This window comes from Protopterus annectens, chromosome 12.part0, assembly GCF_019279795.1.
Source record: "Protopterus annectens isolate FY-2018-M chromosome 12.part0, PAN1.0, whole genome shotgun sequence".
Classification (NCBI taxonomy): Eukaryota; Metazoa; Chordata; order Ceratodontiformes; family Protopteridae; genus Protopterus; species Protopterus annectens.
The window spans coordinates 898614603-898639656 of NC_056746.1; the positions used below are offsets into that span (position 1 = coordinate 898614603).

Here is a 25054-nt window from a genome sequence, read left to right on the forward strand (position 1 = left end):
TGGGCATTCCAACTGCTTCATATGTCTGGTCATTTACATGCCAGAGGGGGCATTATATTTGAGGCTGGGTGTGATAAGTGTCGAGTAAAGTGGCACTACAACTTACCTGCAACTGGATGCCATGCCCATGCTTTTAAGATGGTCTGCACAGAATGATTTTCTTACTGCCTTGGGCAAATGTTGGTTAAAGGCCAGATTACTAACTACATATGTTCCCAGATTCTTGACTACCAGGTCAACCCTAAGGGTTTTCCCAAAAGGCACTATAACACATTTCTTGGCATGGAGTTTTAATCCACGACTTTGGCACCAGTCATTTGTGTTAGAATCTATAACAGCTCCCAATTTGTAGTCATCTGTGAACTTGATCAGCCAAAGTTCCTTGACATTAGCCTTTACCTCTGAGAAGTAGATGTCAAATAGCAGCAGTCCCAGCACGAAGCCCTGAGGTACCCCATTAGTGACCAGTCTCCTAGTGGAGGTGGTCTCACCAATTCTGACTTCCTGGGTACTGTCTGTGAACTAGCAAGTTATGTAGAGGTGTATGCACAGTTTGGTTAGTTTGTCAACTACACCCAAGTGGGGTATTGTATCGAACACCTTAGCCAGGACCAGGTAGACAATATGCACCATTTTTCCCTCATCCATTTCCCTGGTGACGTTCTTAAACAAAGCTTCCAGATTTAGCAGGCATGACCTTCCCTTGACAAAGCCAAACTGGACTGGATCCAGTGTCTGAAGGTTGCCTATGTCTTTGTTAACCACATCCATGGTAATTTGTTCCGTGGTTTTGCATATTAGACTAGTCAGACTAATGGGTCTGAAGTTTCCGTGGTCAACTGATAGTCCACCCTTGTTAAATGGGATGATCACTGCAGTCCTTCAGAACGAACTGGCTCCCCACCTAAGCACCATGTTCAATCATAGCCTCACGTCAGGCTTTGTGCCAAATGAATGGTGCACAGCAACAGTTATCCCACTCCACAAAGAGGGAGCCACCATTGAACCCAGGAACTATACGCCCTATTAGCATGACGAGCCTGGTCTGCAAGGCCATGGAATGCATCATCATGGAACTCATAAACAAAGACATTTGTAACCTCCAAACTCTGGACCCCACTCAGTTGGGGTTTGTGAAAGGCAGATCATGCCTCCTGAACCTGACTGACTTCTTTGATGCAGTCACCAAACCTGTACATGAGGTGGTTCACACAGCCTATCATGACCTCGCCAAGGCTTTCAACACCATTCCCCATTCTGGAATTACAGCTAAACTCACTAAACTAGGTGTAAATCCCTACAACACAAGACAGGTTGTCAACTGGCTCACTGACAGAACCCACACTGTAAAAGTTGCAGACTCCAAATCTGACTTCAAACCAGTGACAAGTGGAGTACCACAGGGTTCAGTCCTGGGACCTCTCCTGTTTGGTATCTACTTCTCTGAAGTACAGGCCAACACAGAAGGCCTCTGGCTAATGAAGTTCGCAGATGACTGCAAACTAGGAGCCATAGTCGAGTCCCCAAATGACGTGGATATCCTAAAGAAGAGCCTCACTAAGACAGATGTCTGGTGTCAGAGCCATGGCCTTAAGCTCAATGCCAAAAAGTGCAATGTCGTCCCCTTTGTTAAAAACTCGGTACCCATGAGCTACCACATAGGCGGCAGTCTAATTAATGCCGAATGTGTGATTAGAGACCTTGGGACCCAGGTGGACAGTAGTCTCTCCTTTGATAATCACATCGCCACAGTAGTCAGGAAATCCTTCTACGTGGCACACCTCATCACAAAAGGGTTCTCATCCAGGAAAAAAGAGGTCATTGTTCCACTCTGCTCGACACTCATTAGACACATTATAGAGTACAACACCCCTTTTGGAATGTACCTCACAAGACATCTGCAGCAGCTGGAAAGGCTACAGAAGTACCTCACAAAGAGGATTACTGGCCTCAAACAGATGCCCTACACTGACTGTCTCAAAAAAACTCCAGCTTTACTCCGTAGCATACAACCTACTCCGAGGTGATCTCTGCCTAGCATATAAAGCTATGTCAAACCCAAAGCTGCTGGACATGCTACACCTAAAGAAATCCCAATCCCTCTGAGCTACATGCTTCTAGAGACCTAAACCTTGTCACCACAATAAACAGGACATGCTGTAGAGATAGATTCCTGTCCCAGAGACTTTCCATACTTTGGAACAAATGAGTGGATGGGAAATAGGAAATTCACCCGGGGTGCACTTCTGTGGCTCTGCTCGACAGGGGCACAGGAAAATAACTTTCTTGGGTGGCATAAGCCAGGGAACCTTGTTGGCTAGGCTTACTTAGGCCATTGGGCTGAAAGTCTAGTACCTACCTAGGAACCTATGCACCTCATACTTTCACAATTTGTCAGAACAAGCTAACACACGAGCCTGACAGTTCAAATTTCTAAAAATCAAAGTTGCAGTAGTACACACTTTTTTCCATATTAATGAATACTTTTACCATCCTGATCAGAAAGAGAAGGCTTGGAATTAACTAAGTGCTTGTGATTTTCCAGCAAATCATTGAGGACTGATGCCAGTAAATAACATATATTTGAGTTTCAGAATTCATACCTTTCAGAAAATGAATGCTAATGCAAAACCTTTTAGTAATTAACTTTCTAAGTTTATAAGAACAATATTTAAAAATTGTCTACATTTTTTTTTTACATCTGTTTACCGGGAAAGTCTGACTAGGACTGAGCCCATGGAGAAGTGGTCCAGACACATGTCTTTGGAATCTGGGAGGAAACCCACTCAAACAGAGAGAAGACATACAGACTCTGCATAGAAGGCACCCCAGTCGAAAATCGAACAGGACAACCTCTTGCTGTGAGGCAACAATGCTAACCCCTGAACCACTGCCCTACCCATTGTGGGGCCTCCCCCCCCCCACACTTTTTGGTTTGTCCAGATTTCTTGCGCTTACAGGTTAAGTGGAATGCTGCCGGGTCAGGCTTGGGAATAGTGTATACAAACTTAAAAGACTAAGGAACTCTATACATCTTATCTGCCTTTTTAGGGACAGCTGGCTGACTGTCAGGAAAACTGCAGGAAATAACACACATCCTCTAAAGCATACAGAACAGGAGGAATGGGTGTAGGTTCTGGAAACTCTTTCTGTAACAACTTATAGTATTTTCTGAGAGTCGGGGAACCTCAGTGTTCTTCCACTGAAAACACTGGGACATTCGAGCAATAATCTCAGAGAAAGAGAACCTCCCACAGGCAGAATCAGAAATGGAGCTCTCCTTGGAGTCTGAATCATAAATCTGAGAGAAAAAACCTGTATCCATTCTTGCATCTTCCTATTCAAATTCAGGATCTTGAATCTCTTCAGGAAAAGAGGAATCCCTCTTTCTTTTAATGGAAACTACTTTACAAGAAGGAGCAAAAGCTTGGATTAAATCCTGTGCCAGAGTCAGTAAAATACTATCATCTAAAGAAATTTGGGGAGAAGTAGATACATGCTTAGTTTTCTGCTTCTTTTTGACAGGAAAAATGGGGCCAACCATGTAACTATTGGCAGTAGCTGCTTCCCCAGGGACAGAAACAGCATTCTGACACAGCAGGTAAACCTTTCCTATTCCCTCTCCTAGGACCAACAAGAGTGGCTCTCTCTTGTCCACTGAAGGGACCCCAACAGCTGTAGAGGATGTGGCTAATCCTATTCCTTAGTGGCTGTAGGTACTACACCACAGGAATCCGGGGTAAAAGATGAGTAGTCTGCGGTACAACAAATGGCCACAGCAGTCACCTACCTGCAGCTGAGACAAATTGCTAGCCTGTGGTGGTGATAAAGACTGTGCTTAATTTTTTTCTTTTTGTGGCTGGAAGAAAAAGCATCCATAGGACTGGTAGTTTGCTCCATGGTCAAGACAAAAATGGTTCCTCTTCCATGGGGAAGACGAGCAGCAACTGCAGTTTAACACTACCAGTCCACAAATGTTATTCTTTTGACAGAAAAAAACATAGCAAATAGGACTTTAAAAGACTATGGCAGCCCCACAAAAGAAAAAAAAAATAAACACAATCTCGCCACAGACACAAATATTTTCAGTTACTTCATACTACTTTTAAACTGACAGGAAAAAACGAGTGCTCTGTCTAAAAGTACATTAGTGTTGAGACAGCCCATTAAAACAAAACACTCCTATCTTTAAAAATAACACTTCTGAACACAATCAAGTGTGTTAGCCTTTTCTGTGTTTATTTACTGTATTACTGCATTGTTTAGCCTGTTTTAACCAAAAAAAAAAAAAAAAAAATACTATACTGTGTGCTCGTTTCCTGCCTTTCCTAGCTAGTATAGTCCAGATCCCAGTCTTTGCTGGTTTCAGGACTATTTTCTGTATTCAATGCTATGCAGACCTTGCTGTAGGCCAACTAGGCGGCCACCTAGGGTGCCGCTCTAGCAGGGGTGCTTTTCCAGTATTTATTTTATGTAGGTAGACCAAGATGGGGGCACCGGGTGGTGTGGTGGGGGGCACCGTGGAGCCCTTTTGCCTAGGGCACCAGTTGATCTAAGGCCGCTCCCAGCTTACCAGTGGGAGTGGTGAGCATTGTACTGCCTAACACTAGAGGAGTGGTTTCCAGCTCTCTCCTTTGATAACAACATCGCCACAACACTCAGGAAATTCTTCTATGTGGCACACCTCATCACTAAGGGCTTTTTATCCAGAAAAAAGGAGGTCATTGTCTCACGGTACTCATCCCTCATTAGACACGTTATAGAGTACAACTCCCTGTTTGATATGTACCTCACAAGACATCTGCAACAGCTGGAAAGGCAGCAGAAATACCTCACTAAAAGAATCACAGGCCTAAAGCAGATGCCTTATGCTGACCGTCTACAAAAACTCCAGCTATACTCTGTGGCATATCGTCTAGTCAGAGGCAATCTCTGCTTAACATACAAGGCCATGTCAAACCCTGAGCTGTTGGACATGCTCCACTTAAAGAAATCCCAATCCCTCAGAGCCACACGCTCCAGGGATCTAAATCTTGTCATCGCAATGAACAAAACATGCTGGAGGGATAGGTTCCTGACCCAGAGACTCCCCATACTCTGGAATAGACTGCCCATACATGCCAAGCAGAGTGCCTCCTTGGCCCTCTTCAAAAGGAATCTTGACGATTGGATGGGAGATAGGAAATTCACTCCAGGGATCACGTCAATCAGACAGGGGCTAGATAGGGGTCCAAGGAAGTAAATATTGTGGGAAGATTTATCCAGGGGAATTGCTATGGCTAGAATTGTATAGGCACTAGGGCCGATAGCCTAGTACCAACCTATGAACAGGAAAAGTAATAAAATAATTCCAATACTGAGCCGCTAAGCCAACAAGACATAGTGCACGTGTCTTTTAAAAACCCAAATACACACTTTACTTCAAAAATAATAAAGATTAAGCTCTTTTGTCCATCAAAACATTTGGACTTCATCAGAATCTAAATACAATTAATTAAACATGCTATTTATAGCTAAAGCAATAAACTAATTACATTACATCACACCAGAATTTAAAGATACAGCCGTGAATAAAATAAATCAAGAACGTGGGTACTACAATACTTAAAAAAAAAAAAAATAAAATAAATACTATACCAAATGTATATTAAAACATAATCGATCTACTGTTTAAAACTGGTTGTAATAAAATGCATTCATTAATACCTGGGAAGTTAGAATACTTGACAATACTATTATAAAAGGATTCTAAACCTGTCTCTTTAGGGATAGAAGTAAGTAAATCAACAACATCTATTGTCAAAAAAATAATGTCACTAGACCACAATTCATCTTTCAAACAACTAAGGAAGTCCCATGAATCAATAGCCAGGTGGTCCACTTTAGAATAAAGAGGTTTCAGCCACCTATCAATGAGTACGCCCAGTGGAAATGTTTTTGATTTACTCCCAGGAACAATTGGTCAAAAAGGTGGCGTGTCAATACATTTATGTATCTTTGGGATACTGAAAATGGAAGTAACTACTGGTTTCTTGACAACTAAAAAATTATGTCTCCAGAAATCTTTTGTTCTAATAAGTATTTCTCCAAAAATTAATCTATCCTGTTGTAAGCTATATTTATTTCATTAAGTGATACTCTGAGATATGTGTCATTGTCACTCAAAATATCTAACATTATTTTGTAATACTCAGAAGAATAATGTATTACTATACCACCCCCTTTGTCAGGCTTCATAATACATATAGTGCTATCTGACCTTAATTCTTGTAATACTTCCAACTCACTTTTACTTATATTATGTTTGTACCTCCTTTTTCCACTGTATTTAACCTGCAATTTATATAAGTCAGTGGTGATAGTATCTTCTAAAACAGCTAATGAGGGGTGCAGGGGAGGGTTAGAAGTACTTTCTTGTTTAAAGTAGAGACACTAGTATCCGTTGTTTCTTTATTATCACCCTTAAATAGTAATGCCAAGTTCAATTTCCTGAGGAATAATTTCATTTCTATAAGGGAATCCACCATATCAAACTTCACGATAGGGATAAACTTTAAACCCTCAGAGAACAGGGAAAAATGTTCCTCCTTCACAACATGATTACTATAGTGGTAAATGTTAAAATTGTTGAAGCTGTGAACATTAGTAGACTTAATTATCTGAGGTTCTTCCAGTTTATTTCAAACCTGTCCCTCTTCTGCATTTGTATCTGCCCCAAATCCCACTGATTTTGGTTTCTGTCCCTGAATCCCTGTCCTTTCCCCCATTAAAATTTGAATTTTCACTCACATATCTATTACAACAATATTTCTCACGTCCCCCAGAGACATGTTTATCATTCTTAGTTTGTTCCCACGCATAAACTTTTTAATTCTGATACTGAGTAAAATCTCTGTAATGTTTTTATTCTTCTTTTCAAATATTTTGTAACATTTCTTATCTACTATGTTGAACCGTTTCAGATACAAATCTTCCCATTGCTTAAAAATTAAATCATTACGAATATCCATATTTAATTTTTTAACTTCATTAATTAATGCAATTAACTCGGCATCATTATATTTAATAATTAACTTCATATATTCAGATCCAAACTTATCAAATAGCACTGAAAATTTGTTACGCACTTCATCACAATAATCCAGGCCTAAAGGTGCTTTAAAAAACCTTATAACCTTGTGCAACTATTTGTAATTCTAAGCATTTGTTCAGATAAACATTATTCATCGGTATTTGCTTTACTTTGAATATTTTTTTTTCAAACAAATAAATCAAGTCCTTCAATGTATCACATCTCAAACGGTCAGTATCAATCTCGGTATTACCACGAGCACCATAACCTTTATCAAAATGAAACTTAGTCATTTTGAATAAAATGCTCAAAGTCAACAATTTATTGTATATATCATGGTTATTATGTTCACAGTGCTGCCTGCTACCTCATTTGCTTGTGACATTAATAGACTCACTAGTCTTTCCATTGTTACCTTTAGAATAATGCTTAGTAGCAGCGGCAGCCACATAAGTTTTCTTTGGTACCGTTCCTTTAGGTCTCTCACCACACTTCAAAATATTCCTTAATAGAAGAACTAGAATCATCATCAGCTGAAGTATGGGAAGCTGTCTCAACTTCTCCACCATTTTTATGAATGCCAAGTTTAACACTGCTTCCATTACTGGTGTTTCCTGCAACTGCACTCTCAGGGTTCAAAGTTGGAGATGGAATACGTTTCTGTAATGTAGACAGAGTCTGTTCTGATTGGCTAATAAGTTCTATTAGCCTACTAAGCTCACCTTTTATGATTTGAATCTCTGAATTCATTTAATTGAATTAATCTCTGTGTACCAGTGAAAACAGAAAGAATATCATCCAAGGAGTCCATCCTGCAGGCTGTGCACTAAAGTCCAACAAAATCCAGTAGATAAAAAGTGTAGTGACTCAAAACCACCAAGAAATGAAATTCCAATACTGAGCCACTAGGCCAACAAGACAGAGCACTGTCTCTTTTAAAAACCCAAATACACACTTTATTTAAAAAATAATACAGATTAAGCACTTTCATCCATCAAAAAGCTTGGACTTCATCAGAATCTAAATACAATTGATTAAACACAGTATTTATAGCTAAAGCAATAAACCAATTACATTACATCACACCAGAATTTAAAGATACAGCTGTGAATAAAATAAATCAAGAACCTGGGTACTACAATACTTAAAAAAAAAAAAAAAATGAAATAAATACTGTACCAAATATATATTAAAACGTAGTAGATCTACTGTTTAAATTGGTTGTAATGAAATGCATTCATGAATACCTGGGAAGTTAGAAGCATTAAGTTTAAGTTACCATCTAATCTCCTTATTTTCCAGGAGTAGTTTGTCATCCCCACCCCTTGGGTCATGGCAAATCTGTTCAAGGTGGCAAATTTAAATAGGGAACAACCAGGACTGTTTCTAAAATGTTTAAAGACACCACTTTTGTTATTTTGTTTGTTAATGTGGTATATATGCTCATAAATTCTATTTTAAAGGGCTCTGTCAGTCTTGCCCACATAGAACGCAGGGCAGTCTTGACACTCAGCCAAGTATACCACCTTTTTTAGATGTACAATTGCCTTTCCTAAATAACACCTTTGTTTTAGTAATGTTATATAAAACCAAGTAGCCTACTTCACTAATAAAGGGGCATTGTCTACAAGACACACATTTCTAGTACCTCTGTTCATAGTTCTCTTGTCTTTCTTGACAACCTTCCCATTTTCAAAATTAACCTTCAGGTTAGTTCCTGACTTGTACACATAGGAGGGGCAATTGCCTAATATCTGATAAACATCGGGGTTACCTTTTAATATTCCCCAATTCTTAGTAATTATATTTTGAACGTCATTAGAGTGGGGTCCATACTCCATCACTAACCCTTTTTCTGTACGTATAACATACGTATGCGTACAACATACAATATATTTACAAAAATAACCAATGGCATTTTAGCTCAATTAAAACTGTTACTTTTATTGGTATTGAGTAGGCATTTCAGCTCAATTAAATTTTTTTTTTTATCGGTATTGAGTATAAAATTAGAGGGTACTTTTCTTGCGACTCCCGTCAGGTGGTGTATGTAGCCTGCTGCTCCACATGTCCTGCCCTTTATGTTGGGAAACCGTCTAGGAAAATTAAAGAAAGGATATATGAGCATAGACTGGACATTAAAATGCAAGAGTACTAATGCTTTATATAGGCACTTAGTCGATTGCCCTGAATATGACTTTAGATTTGTCGTGATGGAGCAGGTTAGGGAAGATTTGAGGGGATATGTTACTGGGGAGTATTTAAATAAATGTGACCTAAAATGGCAACTTCTTTTGAATGTTACCAACTGGACCAAGGATTAATGATGCAGTATCTATCAACTGTTTATTAAAATTAAAACACTTGGAAGTTGCATAATTTTATTAAGCCCTATTATTTTTATTTAGCTTTATTTAGGTATAGATTTCTTTAAATGACTTAGTTCTAATTAAAAATTTTAATTGAGCTGAAATGCCACTGGTTGTTTTTGTAAATATATTGTATTGGTTTGATTGGTGTGCTTAGTTCTGAAGAAGTTTCTATGTAAAGAAACAAAAGCACTTAACTCTGTTTTGGATTTTTATTAAAGGAATTTTGGCTATAATCATCTTTGGGATCCTGAGTGAATTTCCACTTGGCTGCTGTTGCATAGTTTCTGTTTTAAGAGGTTCTACAAGGTGCCAGATACCCGTAAGTTGTTAAGTAAATGCCCTTCTTCTGATCTAGCAGTGATTTTTTTGTCTACAGATATGCTCTCTAGACTTTTGCCCTCTTCTAAGCTTCTTCCCCCTGATAAGGACAGTAGTGCTATGGAGAGGACTGGAAATATAAAGTACACACTTCTGCTACTTTAGCCTTTATGGCTATAAATTACAAGACCCAAATGACAAGATATATTTTATTATCTCTTCTTTCTCAGATTGGGAAGATTGTATCTGATATGCCTAACTCAGAAGGTAATGCCAGAGCTCTCTCTCCTTGCTTGGTTCCACTTCTAAAGTTGCCCGTCATGCTATAAAGTGTCTGATGCCAGGGCTGCTGCCTCAGACACTTATGAAGCGCTATTCCTGGCTTTGCCTTCAAGCCTTACTGGATGATATTAAGACAAAAGTTATGGATACTCCTCCAGATAACCAAACTTTGTTTAGCACTGCTGTAGCAGAGCTCTTTGAGAATTTGCAAGATCATGATAAGGTCATGAAAGATCTGAGGCACATCTTTGTTTCTCCTATTCTCAGGTTTCAGAGGAACTATCCTACAAAAACTGCTTTTTTGAGCTGACTGCCTAGAGAAACATTCAAGGGCAAGACTCCCAGACACATTTATTTTTGATGAGCCTACTCAAACCCCTAGGCCACAAAAGCCATCCTTTTCTGATAAGTCTGCAGTCATCTAACATTTCTGCCCTCTCTCCCTCTTGGCCAGATTTCCTCGACTCTCAGTTTTTCTCTATTTCTCCTAGTTTGGCAAAAATCACCACAGACACTTAGGTCCTGTCCTTCATCAAGCTGGGTTATTTTACGGCCTGAAAGCCCTTACTTCCTTTGCCAGTATCCCACAACCTCCTGAAGAACAGCTTCCTCATTTTCCAGGGGTGCTGCAGGGGCTGTTGAATGAGAGTAACATTCAACCGGTTCCAAAGACTGAAAGAGGTTCAGGGTTTGACTCCAGAATGTTTTAGCTCCCCAGGAAAGACAGGTCTTGGAGATCTGTCCTGGACCTTTCATTTATGAACATTTTTCTCAAAGTGCTATCCTTCTGAATGCTTTCTCTTCAGACTCTGTTCCTTGTTACTCCCCCAAGTCTTTCCAGTTCCCCTGCATCTAAAAGATGCTTATCTTCATATTCCTATTCACCTGCTATTCAAGAAATGTTTGCATTTCTCTGCATCTTCCTCTCATTTTCTCTGCTTTGCCCTTTGGGCTTTCAATAGCACTAAGGGTGTTCACAAAATGCCTACCTCCAGTACACGCTTTTTGCAGGCTTCAGGGCATTCGGGTATTTCCCTATCTGGATGACCTCTTACTTCAGGCTCCATCCAAAGCCAAGCTAATGCGAGATGTTAACTTTACTTCCATTACAAAACTGTGGTTCACTGTCAAACTTCAAAAGTCAATGCTGACGACATCTCAGGATCATCTTTTCCTAGGTTGGAGGATTCAAACCGTTCCAATGCTAAACTCTCTTCCTGCCTCCAAGGTTTTGTCACTCTCGAACTATTTTCTTTCCCTGCTTCCACTGTCCCGTATTCCAGCCCAGGAGTTTCTCAGGGCTCTGGAGCTCATGGCCTTTACCATTTCCATGCTTCCCTGGGCCAGGCTTCTTTTTTTTAATTTCTACAAGTCTTTTGGGTTTCTAATACCATGACAGGAACAGACTCCATTCCTATGTCAAAGTATGATTAAAGTCCATGAAATTAGTATTGTTTCAATCTCTGATGTCAGCCAGAAGTGCTTTTCGCAGCATCCGCAATGTGCCCAGTAATGACTTCTTCTGCAACTTGTATGGAGCTAAATGTATCAGTAACATATCTAACTATGACTGTAAATTATTTTTCATAAGACCCATTGCTCCTACTACTACTGGAACTGTCTAGGTATCTTTATTGCACATTTTCCGCATTTCTGTCTGAAAATCCTGGTACTTTATGACTTTTTGTCTCTCTCTACATAAAACACTATAGCCAGTGGGTGTAGCAATTTCAATGATCAGTGCTCCTTTTGTCCTTTCATGGACGACTATATCTATTTTTCTTGCATCTATTTTTTGAACCGTTGGTAATGGGTGATTCCATGTAATGCAAACTTCATAATTTTCTATAATGCATTGTGGCTCATGTTTCCAGTCTTTTTCAGCTACTTCAGTATTATAATGTTTGCACAATCCCTAATGCAACAGTCTTGCCACATTATGCCTTTCAGTATACAGTCCTTCTGCCATTAGTATATCACGACTAGCAACACGATGTGCGACTGTTTCCAATTCTGTTTTACAAAACCTACATCTGTCTGTTACTCCCACATGTCCAATGAGCTTTGTAAACCAATGTATACTTAGTCCACTATCTTGGGCTGCCAATATTAACCTTTTGTTTTTTGGTTTAAATTCACCTCTCCTCAACTATTCCTGCATTCGATGCTGAGCAACATGACATTGTTCCAAGAGTTTTCTATACCTGCAACTGTATTTATACATTTTCCATATATCTTACCTTCCCATCAAGTTATATTATTTCTTTTGTTTTTTTGACATATTCAGTTGCTGCCTTATTTTTATCTACTTCTGGTCTGGTTTCCATTTCCACTTGACACCGATATACTTGGCTAAACTAAGCAGGGAAGTAATCTTAGACTTATTCTCCTCATGTTTCAGAACTTTCACTACATTTGGGTCTTGTGAAGTCAGCAGATATGTATGCAGTCCCACGTCTGCAGATCTACACATGTAATCAGTTTTGAGGAGGCCCATCCCTCCTTCATAGGATCACAGGCGGTTACTAGGCTATCGACCCAGAGGTCATTTCAAGCCTAGCTTTTTCATCACAATGTAATAACAAGAGGGTTGTGGGCGCTATCCCCAGTGAGAATTTACAGTGCCCCATCCACTAGTCCAGGTTCTTTTTGAACAGTGTCATAGAGGTGCTCTGCTTCACATGAATTGGCAGCCCATTCCAAAGAAGTGTCAGTTGCTGGGAGACAAATTTGTCCCTCCAGCATGTCCTACTCAAGTCACAAGTCACATTTAGGTCCCTAAAATGGGATGTGCAGCAAATTCATTAGGTTTGGGTCAGAGATTGCTCTGTATATGGCAGGCATAAGTCTTTCCCCAAGAAGACTACACAATACTGAGTACAGTGACGGGGACTTTAGTCGGTCTGTATAAGGCACCTGCTGGAGTCCCTTTATCTTCTTAGTTAGAAACCTCTGAAGCCTTTCTAATTGCTGCAGGTGCTTTGTGATAGTACACGCCGAAAGGGGCGTTTTACTAAATGATGTGCCTGATTAGTAACAAGTGTAGAGGGGTTATAACCTCCTTTGCTCTACAGGCGATGCCTTTGCTAATCAAGTGTGTTATGCTGAAAGCCTTCCTTACTACAGCAGACACATGGTGGTCAAAGTTAAGGTCATACTGTACTTGTGATCCCAGATCTCTTACCACTTTGTAGGTACATAAGGTATTTTTGTCAGTTTGATAGTGTGAAGAGACACTTTTGACTGAAGGGAATGATGATGCATTTCTTTGCATTCAGTTGGAGAGTGTGACTAAGACATCAGTCGTTGGTCTGCGTAAGATCCTCCTGAAGTATTCTGACATAATTTGGGGATTCAATAAATGCACTCAGTTTGCAGTTGTCTTCAAATGATCAGCCACAGCCCCTTAGTTTTGGCCTGAACTTCTGAGAACTATATACCAAACAGTAGAGGGCCCTGCACATGCCCTTGTGGCACCCTGCTGGTGACAGGTCTGCTGGGTGATGTGGAGTCACCCACTTTGATAGTGTGTGACTGGTTTGTAAGCCAGTTGGCAACCCATTATACAACAAAGGGGTTTACATTCAGCTTGTAAGTTTATCAGTAATGCCTGAGTGTGAGACTGTGTCAAAGTCCTTTGCCAAGTTGAAGAAGGATGTGTGCACAGATTTACCATCATCAATGACCCTGGTCATGCCTTTGATTAAATCTACCAAGTTTAACAGGCAGCAACTGACCCTGATGAAGCCAAATTGGGTCGGATCCAGAGATTAGAGGTCACCTATGTCTTTATTTATGAGGTCCATGATGATACATTTCATAGCTTTATAGAGGAGGCTGGTCAGACTTACGGATCTATAATTCCCTGGGTCTGTTGCTAAGCCACCTTTGTGAAGAGGAATAACTGTTGCTGTTCTCCATTCCGCAGGAACAAAGCCAGTGATTAGGCTGTGATTGAATTGGGTACTTAATGGTAATGCTAGTTCATGTTTTACCTTGTTTAGAAGACAGTCTGGGATGCTGTCTGGTCCCACAGAGGCTATGTTTTTGCCTCAGACAAGGCTTTAATGACCTGCTCTTCAGATATGTAAGGTCGGAGGAAGTTAGGGGCAAGGTCTATGATAAGTTTGGAGGGGATAATGGAGTGAAAGTTTCACCAAATCTGTCTGCTAGCAGGTTTGCTATCTCTGTGGGATCAGTGTGTGTGTGATATCATTAGTCACTAGTTTGGCACATGCTTGGGTCTTACGTTTTAAGCTAAGTATGTAGCCGTAAAAGGTCTTATGACTATCATTGGATGTGATTGCCACGTTTTTCTCAAAGTTACCCTTAGAGGATTTGACATGGTGTCTTACTTCCTGTTGAGGCTGTTTTTCCATTGTTGCAACCTCACCTTAGTTTTCTTAGGCAGCAACTTTTTGCATTTGTTGTAAAGTTTGTTGATGCTGGATGTCCGGCAGGGTGGCTTTTTTTTGTGTGTGTGTGTGGGGGGGGGGGGGGGTCTGGCTTTGATTCTCTCTGGAACAGCCGAGTCTATACACTTATATAAGTGAATATACAGGGCTTTAGTGTAAGCTTTGGTGTAGTTACGACTTCCAGCTGGAGGTGGGGCTTGGAATGCATTTACACCTTCCACTAGGAGGGTATAGTTTGCTTTAGTGAAGTTTTATAGTCTAACTTCGCCATTTGTGACTTCTGGTATTAGTGCCAGTTTGAAGGTGACTGATTTGTGGTAGGATTTGACTGAGGGTCTGACAGTTGCTGTGCTGCATCTGTTTGTCATGTTAGTGAAGACCAGATCTACTATGTTTGTTTCTCTTGTTGGGGTTTGAACAATTTGTTCCAGGGCATTTGAGTGAACAAAGTCAAGGAACTTTTGCTCTAGTGAATTAGGGCTAGAGTAGGTTCCCCAGTTGGTGGTGGGATAACTGAAATCCCCCATGACCAGAGTGTTTGGCAATATTTAGACCGGCTCCAGTTTGGTCAAGTAGGCCTCATGCAGATCATGATCCATGGAGGGGGATCTATAACTAGCTATGACTTGAATGAGTGTCTTATCTATAGTTATCTGAACATGATGTAACTCTAGGGAGGTGTCCAGCCTAACTAGTCAGAAGGTGAGTCATCAATAAATAGCTTACTTTGTGCTTTTCCTTTATATTTATTTGCATATCTTCTAAATTTTTTCTGCCTGTGCTGATATTTTTGTTTATTATTTGCAACAGTGCACAACAGATCCTGATCTGTTCTGATACTGGGCATTGTTTTTAATCATGTCTATCTCTGAGTATTTTTGTTGATCTGTTCCCTCATCTATACTCTTCTAATAGTGATGATTATTGTCTTAAATGCTTTATAGTTTTCTCTATTCGATTCTTTAATGATGACATTCAATTTCTGCCCTTCCTTTGCCTTACTATCCAATGCTTTGGTGGTAAGACTTTATTAATTTAGCTGCAAAGTAATACAGCCCATTTACTTCTATTATATCACATGAATCTCTATGGACAGTCCTAATTGCTGTGTTCATTTGTTTTATCAAACTTCTAAGTTTTGGGGTTTTAATGACTTTCTGTAGTCTACTTATTTCATTGCTCTTAATATGTCTGTCCATTTCTATTAATCCAAGCAACTCTTCTCTTAGATAATTTTCTTCTAAACTGAGGGCACATTCTTTGTTCTCTATTTCCTACGGGCATCCTACAGAAAGTTCCAAAGCATCTTCCTGTGTCACATTCCCTTCAGTTTCATCCTGTGTCACCTGTTGCTCTTTCATATGGGAGCTCACTAACCTATCACTCTACAACATTGACTTTGTCAGAGTTGCCACAGTTTCCTGTTCCTTCTCTAGCTGTGTAACTTCAACTGAACATTTGTACTAGTTTCCTATGAAAGGCGCCAAAGTATTTTCATATGGCAACTAATCAGATTTTTCCTTCTCTAATGGTTTCCCCTTAATTTGGGGATCTGTTGCTCAATCCTGCTGTAATGTTTTCCGAGTTAGATTTTCTACACTAAATCCTTCACTTCGCAGGTAATCCATAACCTCAGTTTCTATTTGTTTAACTTCTCCATTACTAATCCCATTACTAATCTTCATTTCTACTTTTCCTGTTATCTTATTTTTTGTACTGCAAAATTTTCCATGTCCAGACGCCTTTGCCTGTATTTGTCTTCAAATATCTTTGGTGCTGCGCTTTTCTGTACTGATTAGTTTTGCTTTCTCCTTTACACAAATATTACACCATATTAAATATCTTTCCTGTGTCCATATTTCTTCTTAAGATGTCTCCTGCTCCAACTGTTTCCTCTTACTTTCGGGACTCGTTTCATCATGCTGTGATGTAACCTGTGTTAGACTTTCTGCACTAAATACTTCACTTAGCAAATATTCCATGGCTTCATCTTCTACTTTTTTTACTTCTACTTTACGTTCCCTCTTTGTGATCTTCTTTTTTGTTTTTATTCTGAATTTCTCCATATCTGGATGCCTTTGCCTGTATTTCCCTTTGAATATCTTTGGGGCTGCCTTTTTAGCTTTCTCCTTTGCATAAATATTCCACCATATCAGATCTCTCTTTCTTTCCCATGTCCATATTTCTTTTTTATACCTTTCAAAAGTCTCTTGATTTTGTTCTTTATATTTTTGCACTACCTCACTCACTTCTTTTTCCAAACAGCCCAAGGTTTCTTGGTCTATATAATGTTTTCATAAATCTGTTATATTAATGAACACAAAGTTTTACTTGAAACTTCTGGCAGTTTTTTCTTGTGGAAGTATTTTTCTTTCCTCTAATTTCTCTCTTAATCTTTTTTGTATACTTACTGTCTGGAAATTCTGGACTTTCTGCATAACAGTAACAATACATAATTTCTTTCTTATTCTCAATAATCCACTCTATTGTCTTTATGGTTCTTTTTTGGCCTATAAGTTTTTGCGGACTGCTACTTCCTTCTGCAAAGGGGGGCCACTCTCCCCCTGGGCCTGGCCTAGCCCCATTGTAGGGATGGTTCCGTGTCTTGAGGATTTTAAACTGTTAATTTTGTTTCTATGAGGAAGTTTCAAAGGTATCTAAAATCAATGTAGCTTCAACACTGTCACCCGCTAGAGTATCTAGCTCCTCTGCTTCCTTGTTCCAAACTGGAATATCACTGGTGGATTCAACAGATCTCTCTCAATCCAGATGTTTTTTTTCCAAATTCCTCAGCTGTCCCAGTAACTCTTGATGGATGCCTTAGGGTAGGGTGAGGAGCCACTTCAGCCACCCTGAAAGGTCAGGGCTCTCATTTTGGATCTTCAAGCTTTCCACTCATCCTGGGTGCCAGGACCCTTAAAAGTTTATACAGACTACACCACAGTCTTGTAGTACATCAGTAAGTAAGGATGCACGAGGCCTTACCTTCTTTGCAGACTAGCCATCAATCTACAGGTGACCCTACAGGCAGTTTACATACCTTCAGAGTACAATCTTGTGGCAGATCCTCTCAGTAGGTCCAAGACACAGCCTCATGAATGGATGCTTCACAGATATTTGTTTCTGGAAATTATTCATCAGTGGGGTATTCCTCAAGTGGATCTCTGTCTCCCCTCTGAACATGCAATTCCCTCAGTTCCGTTCCAGAGTCCCAAGTCCTTTGGCTTGGGAATGTATGTCAAGTCTTTCTCTCTAAAGGGCGAGTTTCCTTATGCCTTTCCTCCTCTTGCTCTTCTTCCCAGGGTCCTTAACAAGATAAAGAAGGACCCTCCAAAAATTTTGTTAGTGACTCCCTTTTGGCTCAGACAGTACTGGGCTCCCCCCATCTTACTCCATCTAGCCCGGGATAATCATCGCAAGTTACCTCACTGCACTGATCTTCTCACACAGGACAAAGGATCCCTCCTTCACCCTCATTTGTCTACTCTTTAACTGACACTTTGGCTAAAAAGATTTTGATTCCTTTCTGACACCAATTTTCTGAGAAAGTGCTTAGGGCCCTGCATAAGGCCAGGAAACTCAACACTAGAAAATCATATACTGGATGTCTAAGTAGAAGAGATTTTCTGTCTGCTGTCGTAAACACCACCAGGATCCCTTTTCAGTGGGGGTTCTGTTGGTTCTTTCCTACTTGTGTGAGCTGATACATACTGGCTTGGCATACTATTCAGTCTGTCACTGAATCCTCCTTTGGCCTCAAGGTTTGAAGTCAAGAAATTTCTAAAAGGAGTCCTTCATATCAGACCCCCAAGAAGGCCTATTCCTCCTTCTTGGTATCTTAATTTTATCCTTGAAACACTGCCTCAAGCTACTTCTGAGCCTGCTAATTCTTTGCAACACTGCATCTGGAGGACTGTTTTATTGGTTGCTTTAACCTACGTCAGAAGAGCATCTGAACTCTGGGCCTTCGTGATGGTCCCCGATTTTTTTGGTTTTTATAGAGACAGGGTGTTTCTCTATACAAATCCTTCTTTTATGCCCAAGGTTATTAATGAGCTGCCCCTTTATCAGACTTCCCACCTTGCTTCCTTATTCACTTCTCCGTAGTCTGCTAGTGAGAAGGTTCTACATATCTTAGACTTGGATAGGCAGCTCAGATACTATTTAGACAAAACAAAGGTCTTTCGTAAATCTGATCAACTTTTTGTTTCTTTTTTTTATACCAGAACATTGGGTTTGGCAGTTTCTAAGCAACTATCTCCCCCTGGATTTCCAAGGCCATTTGTTTTTTTATACTTTTCATAGGAAACAATTGTCTGCTTCTGTTCAGGCTCATTCTACTATGGCAGAAGCTTCCTCAGGGGCTTTCTTCATGGATTTGGACACCAGCTCCATCTTTGAAGCTGCTACTTGGTCTTCTGTTCACACATTCACTAAATATTACAAACTGGATTTCATTTCCAGTGCCAGGGCAGGATTTGCCAAAACCATCCTGCATGGGTTTGTGGAGAGCACCTCCTTCCCTTCCTCCTCCCTACCTTTACAGTAGCTTTTGTAATCTCCCAGCGGTGGTGAATACTGCAACTGTCATATGGAAGGACATAGTACAGCTGTGCAAAATCTTTCCAGAACAGTAGATGTCCTTTTCACTGTTGTAGTATTCACTCCCTCCCTCGTATCCCTTTTCTTTTCCTCTTTTTCCATGGGTGGTATTTTCTTTCTGGCCAAGAGATTCTTCTTCACTTCCTTCCTTTTTCTGGATGTACATATTCTACTTTCCACTGAGGTCCTGGTTTTTCTAAGGCACTTCAGTTCTAGGTTGTGAGAATTATGTGCATCACCTTTATGCTCTACATTCGCATGGTGAGCACTGTCTGTCGTACAGCATTCCTAGGTAATAAAAGCTTTGGTATAATGGCCGGATGTCGGCTATCCTTGGCAGGAGATTCCAGAGGTGATGAATATTGCAACAGTGAAAAGAAGGACATCTACTGTTATGGTAAGATTTTATACAACTGTACTTTCTAGCAATAGCAATTACCAATAAATTAGAAGCTACAGAAGTTCGAGAAATGTAAAGAAATTTTCATGAAAAAAGTTTTATCCAAGTGCTTGCTTTGGAAATTTAACAGGGATTCTATTAGAGATTGACAGAAGCTATAAGAGGAATATTGCTGAGATTGATAAAAAATCTTGCGGTGCTACCTGTGGTTTTTTTAATACCGTCAGAACTATCAGTGTAAAGTAAATATTTGAAGAGACTACTATGGAATAAAATACTAATAAAGTAGTAATTTATAATCACCAGGACTCATCCAATAAAATAATACACTTAGTTATATACTCTTACTGGTGTTACAAAAAAGTGAGCACTGAAGAGAAAGACTGTTCAACATCTATGAAAGCATGCATAAAGACAATATATGCAAGTATGTTTTGAGTTTTATCTACTCCAAATAACTGTCTGTGAAACAGATTTGGCACTGTGGCACATAGAGTTTGATCCTGCTAATGCCCCCAAATGAACCATGTTTAACTATGGGTTGGATGTTGGACCAACCAGACAGGAGAAATGGGAGAGAATTGACTTCACTGTATTGTCTATCGAAGAGAGAATGCATTTGCAGACTCCAAATGAAACAGCAATGTAGACAGGAGGAATGGGAGCAAATTGATAATCACTGTCTTTGACCATCAAAGGGAGAGGGTATTTGCACAGACCTAATGCAACAGCTCCAGGTAGGGGAAAGTGGAGGGGGAGCAGCTCTTGTATTAGTGTGCATGCACTGTAGCTGCAACTGCATTTCTGCAGAGGTGAGCACTGGATTGTGTTTTCCAGTTCTGGGGGGGGGGGGGGGGTGACAGGGACACACACACACACACACACACACACACACACTTTACTAACCATGCTAGATCCAGATGTAATTCCTAGAATGTTGTGGGATAGGAGGAGTGAACAAGCCAAGATAAGAGACGGGCCTAAGAGATGCGGGGGTGGGGGGGGAGGTGAAAGCCAAAGCAATCCATTAAAAAAATCAGTATCACTACTATAGACAAAAGAAGAATGATAGCATTTGAAAATTAATCAAGTAAGTGAGTAGCTAATTACTATCAATACCTTCAAAAACTAAAAAAGAAAGTGGTCTGACAAATCTGTCATTCAGCAGACACAAAAGACTTAACCAATTACACCCTGGGTCATAGTGACTACAGTAACTTCTGCTTATGATCTTATCATACCTCTCAACTGTCCAGATTAATGCCTCATATTTTAAGTCTGTTCTTCATAAAATTTGTGTTTTTTCTGGCATATCACTGGGATGATCTGAGGAATGAAGTCACTAAATAATGACATACATTTGAGTTTCAGACTTCAAATCCTTCAGAAAATGTATATTAACACAAAACCTGTGACTCTAACAACTTTCTAAGTTTATAAGATCAATATTTAAAATCTGTTCCTATTTTTGGGCCGTTGTCCCCCCCATTTTGTTAGGCTGCGCCCGGATTTCTTAAACTAAGAGACTGAGACATACGAATCTTACAGGAAGCAATCAGATGAGGCCTTTGATCTGAGTGTGCCTACTACATCACTACCTACTCACATTACAGACAAGCAGCAACACAAATAGCTTTGAAGGAAAATTCAGTTAGTCAGTAGGCTTTGACAGACACTGCTCAGTCAGGTATTACTTGATATGAAGTACATTGCTGCATGTATCACTGTTCATACTTCCAATTACTGTTACAGGGTGCTGATAACTACAATCCCAACATTAAGTGCATTCTTCACACGCAGTGAACTACAGTAACTGCATGATGGCATTACACAACTTCTATCACAATGTGTAGCCTGTAAATTCCTGTAATTTCCCTGCGAATGGTCTTTTCCTTCATCGTACCAATTTCTTCTAATACCACCACAGCTTCAAAAAGATATTATGCTCTGATATTTTAAATCCATGGCCTATGTCTTCTGCAGATATTTTAGTAGATGAATTTCAACTATTTACTACTAAAAGGTTACCGACACATTTTCTTCCTCTATCTCTAGTGCAGCACATCTTTACTTTCTTACTGAAATTAATATATAAAGCTAAGTACTTAGTTTCACATCAAGTACCTAAAGCACATGCGAAACAGCTCTCCAAGTCAAAAATACTAAACAAAATGCAAATACAACAGTCAGTCAACCAAGCAGGTAAAAATAAAAAATACTAATACAGTGCATCAACATAAACTTACTTGAGGAGGCGCTTCTGAGTGTCATTCCATGCATCTTTGCGATTTTCATCCATATACATTCTGAACAGTATTCGCAGAGAGCAAGCAAGGCTGCTAGTTTCCTGCTTCAGGAGGTTTGGCTTGGATTTGCCCTTAAAACCTTCAAAAATAACACAAAGTCATGTGCAAAGCCAAGTATAATGTATGCATAACAATATATGCCAGAATAGAACCCCCATGCACATATGTACGAGTATATATATATATATATATATATATATATATATATATATATATATATATATATATATATATATATATATTTATACACACAGACACACACCCATTAACACAAATATATATATATATATATATATATATATATATATATATATATATATATATATATGGATTCACTTCATAACACTGAAACTTCAAAATACTGAAAATGAGAAAACTTCATAATACTGAAGACCAAAATACTGAAAGCTCAAAATACTGAATACTCAAAATACTGAAACTCAAAATACTGAAAACACATATTATGCGTAAACTCAGCTTAAACAACATAAATCATAGCAATTTCTGCACCCCCCACACCCCCTGCTAATTATATATATCTACTCCTTCACTACACTATGTGCAATCTTGGAGTTGATATATTTGGTAGAAATTGTTATGATTTATGTTGTTTAAGCTGAGTTTACGCATAATATGTGTTTTCAGTATTTTGAGTTTCAGTATTTTGAGTATTCAGTATTTTGAGCTTTCAGTATTTTGGTTTCAGTGTTTTGAGTTTCAGTATTTTGATATTTCAATGTTATGAAGTGAATCCATATATATATATATATATATATATATATATATGGATTTATTTAAGTTTATTGAACATTACTAATAACATCATACCTCTCAATCTCTTACTGCAAGAAATCTGGAAAAAGACAAACATAATGTGAGAACAAAGGCCCATATATAGGGACAGATTTTAAATATTGCTCATATAAACTTGGACAGTTTCCATTAGCATGTATTTTCCAAAGAATATGAAGTCTGAAACTCAAATATCTGCCATTATTTACTGACTTCATTCTTCAATGATATGCCAGAAAACAACTTTTGTAAGGAACAGACCAAAAATGTAAGTCAAAAATGTAGATATTCTGAAAAAATTTAGACAGTTAAGCGGTATGATCAATGTGCATAATGTTGACACCAAATGACCAAAATGATGCACATAGACACTTTACTATGCATGAGCTGAGCATCAATCTTGGTGCATGCATAAACTAAAAATGAAAGAGAGCATAAGTGCTCTGTGCTCCCCATATGGTGGGTCTGTGACTCTCACACCCCCTGCTAATCATATATACTAGCTCTGAGATCACACAATTCTCTGGGATGGAGCAAATTCACCAAAGAAAAGGGAGGAGACTAGTTTGCTTTTACTTTATTCTGAAAAAACAGTTATAGTGAAGTTGAGAAGGACTGTAGTAATACTGTGGCGTGAGAGGAAGCGTGTTGAGTAAGGGAGAGGTGGTTATTAGTGGTGTGAGAGGTTAGCAGCTATGTATACATTCGAGCAGTATTTTTGAAAAGGGTGGTAAAACTGCTACTCATCTGTAGTTGCAGAGGTCATGTTTTTACCACCTTTATGAAGGGGTATTACATGAGATTTTTTCTGACAGAGGGGACATAACATTATATGCATGGAAACTGGATATGCAATGGCATCTGCTACTAATTTGAGGTAGTCGGATGGCAAATTAACAGTGCAGAAGCTGAGGCTTTTAATTTTTGGAAAAGTTTTTTAATAGCCAAGGTTGGCATTGACTGAAGTGAGAAAGAATAAGAAGTTATGTACTCACCATAACGTTCCATCTGAGTAGGTGACTTCATTTGGATGCAACCTGTGGGTATCGGATCCAATATCGGATCCGAGCCGGCAGTTCAAAAGCTTTAGGATCTGAGCTCCTAGCTCCTCCCTCTACCCATAACCCCTTGCCAAGCCCTGACTGACCTCAGATTGAGTTTGCCGTGTAAACCAGACTCCTGGGAAACCAGGACTAATATTGCTAATAAGGTCAGGGGGATGGAGGGGGGGGGGGTTGCATCCAAATGAAGTCACCTACTCAGATGGAACGTTATGGTGAGTACATAACTTCTTAATCTGAAGTAGGCAGACTTCATTTGTCTGCAACCTGTGGGACAGAGTCCCCAGCTACCTAAACCTTGGGCGGCCGTCATGGAAGGATGTTCCAGAGCACCGCAGAGCCAAAGGATGCTCTCCCTCTGGAAACAACATCCACTTTATAATGCGAGATGAAAGTATGAGATGAAGTCCAAGTGGCTGCTGCACAGATATCATCCAAAGGCACTCTAGACTTAAAAGCAGCAGACGTGGATACTGCCCTGGTAGAATGCGCTGTAATTCTCTGAGGCGGTGGCCTTCCTGAGGTGTCATAAGCCTGCAAGATACAGTTAGAAATCCACTTCGACAGGGTAACCTTAGAGACTGCCTTACCCAGTGCGAATTTTGCAAAGGAGACGAACAGTTGATCGGATTTCCTATGACCAGCTGTTCTGTGAATATAGAAGCGCAGCTGCCTGTGAACATCTAAAGAATGTAATTTATATTCTCCTTTGTTTTTATAGTTGGGGGAAAAAACTGGCAAATTAATCGATTGGTTGATATTGGATTCTGAAGAGACCTTCAGTAGAAATGAAGGATTGGTCCTGAGGAACACCCTATCCGGAAAAAAGGAAAGATATGGTGGTTTGACACACAAAGCCTGGAGTTCAGAAACCCTTCTAGCCGATGTAATGGCTACTAAGAAGGCAGTTTTCCATGAAAGGTATTTTAAATCCACAGAGGCTGCAGGCTCAAAAGGGGGAGAGGTTAGGGCCTGCAGAACTAGAGATAAATCCCAAGGTGGTACAGCTTCCTTAACCAGAGGCCTCAAGAGAAATGCACCTTTGAGGAAGGTTTTGCAAATTTTTGCAGCCATGAGAGGTGTTGAGTCAAGACCCACATGGTAATGGGAAATGTCTGCCATCTGAACTTTCACCGTGGAAGAGCTTGCTCCTTGCTGAAAAAGGTCTGTCAAGAAGTCCAGTACCGCCGAAAGTGGTGCAGAAAAGGGGTCAAGGTTATTAAGTTCTGCCCAAATAGAAAACCTCTTCCATTTGCTTCGATAAACCTTCCTAGTGGAAGGTTTATGGGCCACCACTAAGATGGCTTTCACAGGTGACGAGATACCGGGAGTCCTCATCAGGGATGGAATTGGAGCAGCCAGGCTGTCAACTTCAGGGTGTGAAGGTTCGGAGTTGGAAGCCCTTGAGGATGGGAGATGAGATCCGGAATCGGA

At 39.8% G+C, this 25054-nt stretch overlaps 1 protein-coding gene across 1 annotated transcript in view; it reads right to left on the reverse strand.

The window, feature by feature from the left end:
- The window catches only part of ARFGEF2 (ADP ribosylation factor guanine nucleotide exchange factor 2), a 2483667-nt gene that overhangs the window by 53894 nt on the left and 2404719 nt on the right, over window positions 1-25054 (reverse strand). Inside the window, exon 37 of the mRNA XM_044089932.1 lies at window positions 21708-21846. Coding sequence (XP_043945867.1) covers window positions 21708-21846 — 139 coding nt within the window. The remainder of the gene's footprint in view (window positions 1-21707; window positions 21847-25054) is intronic.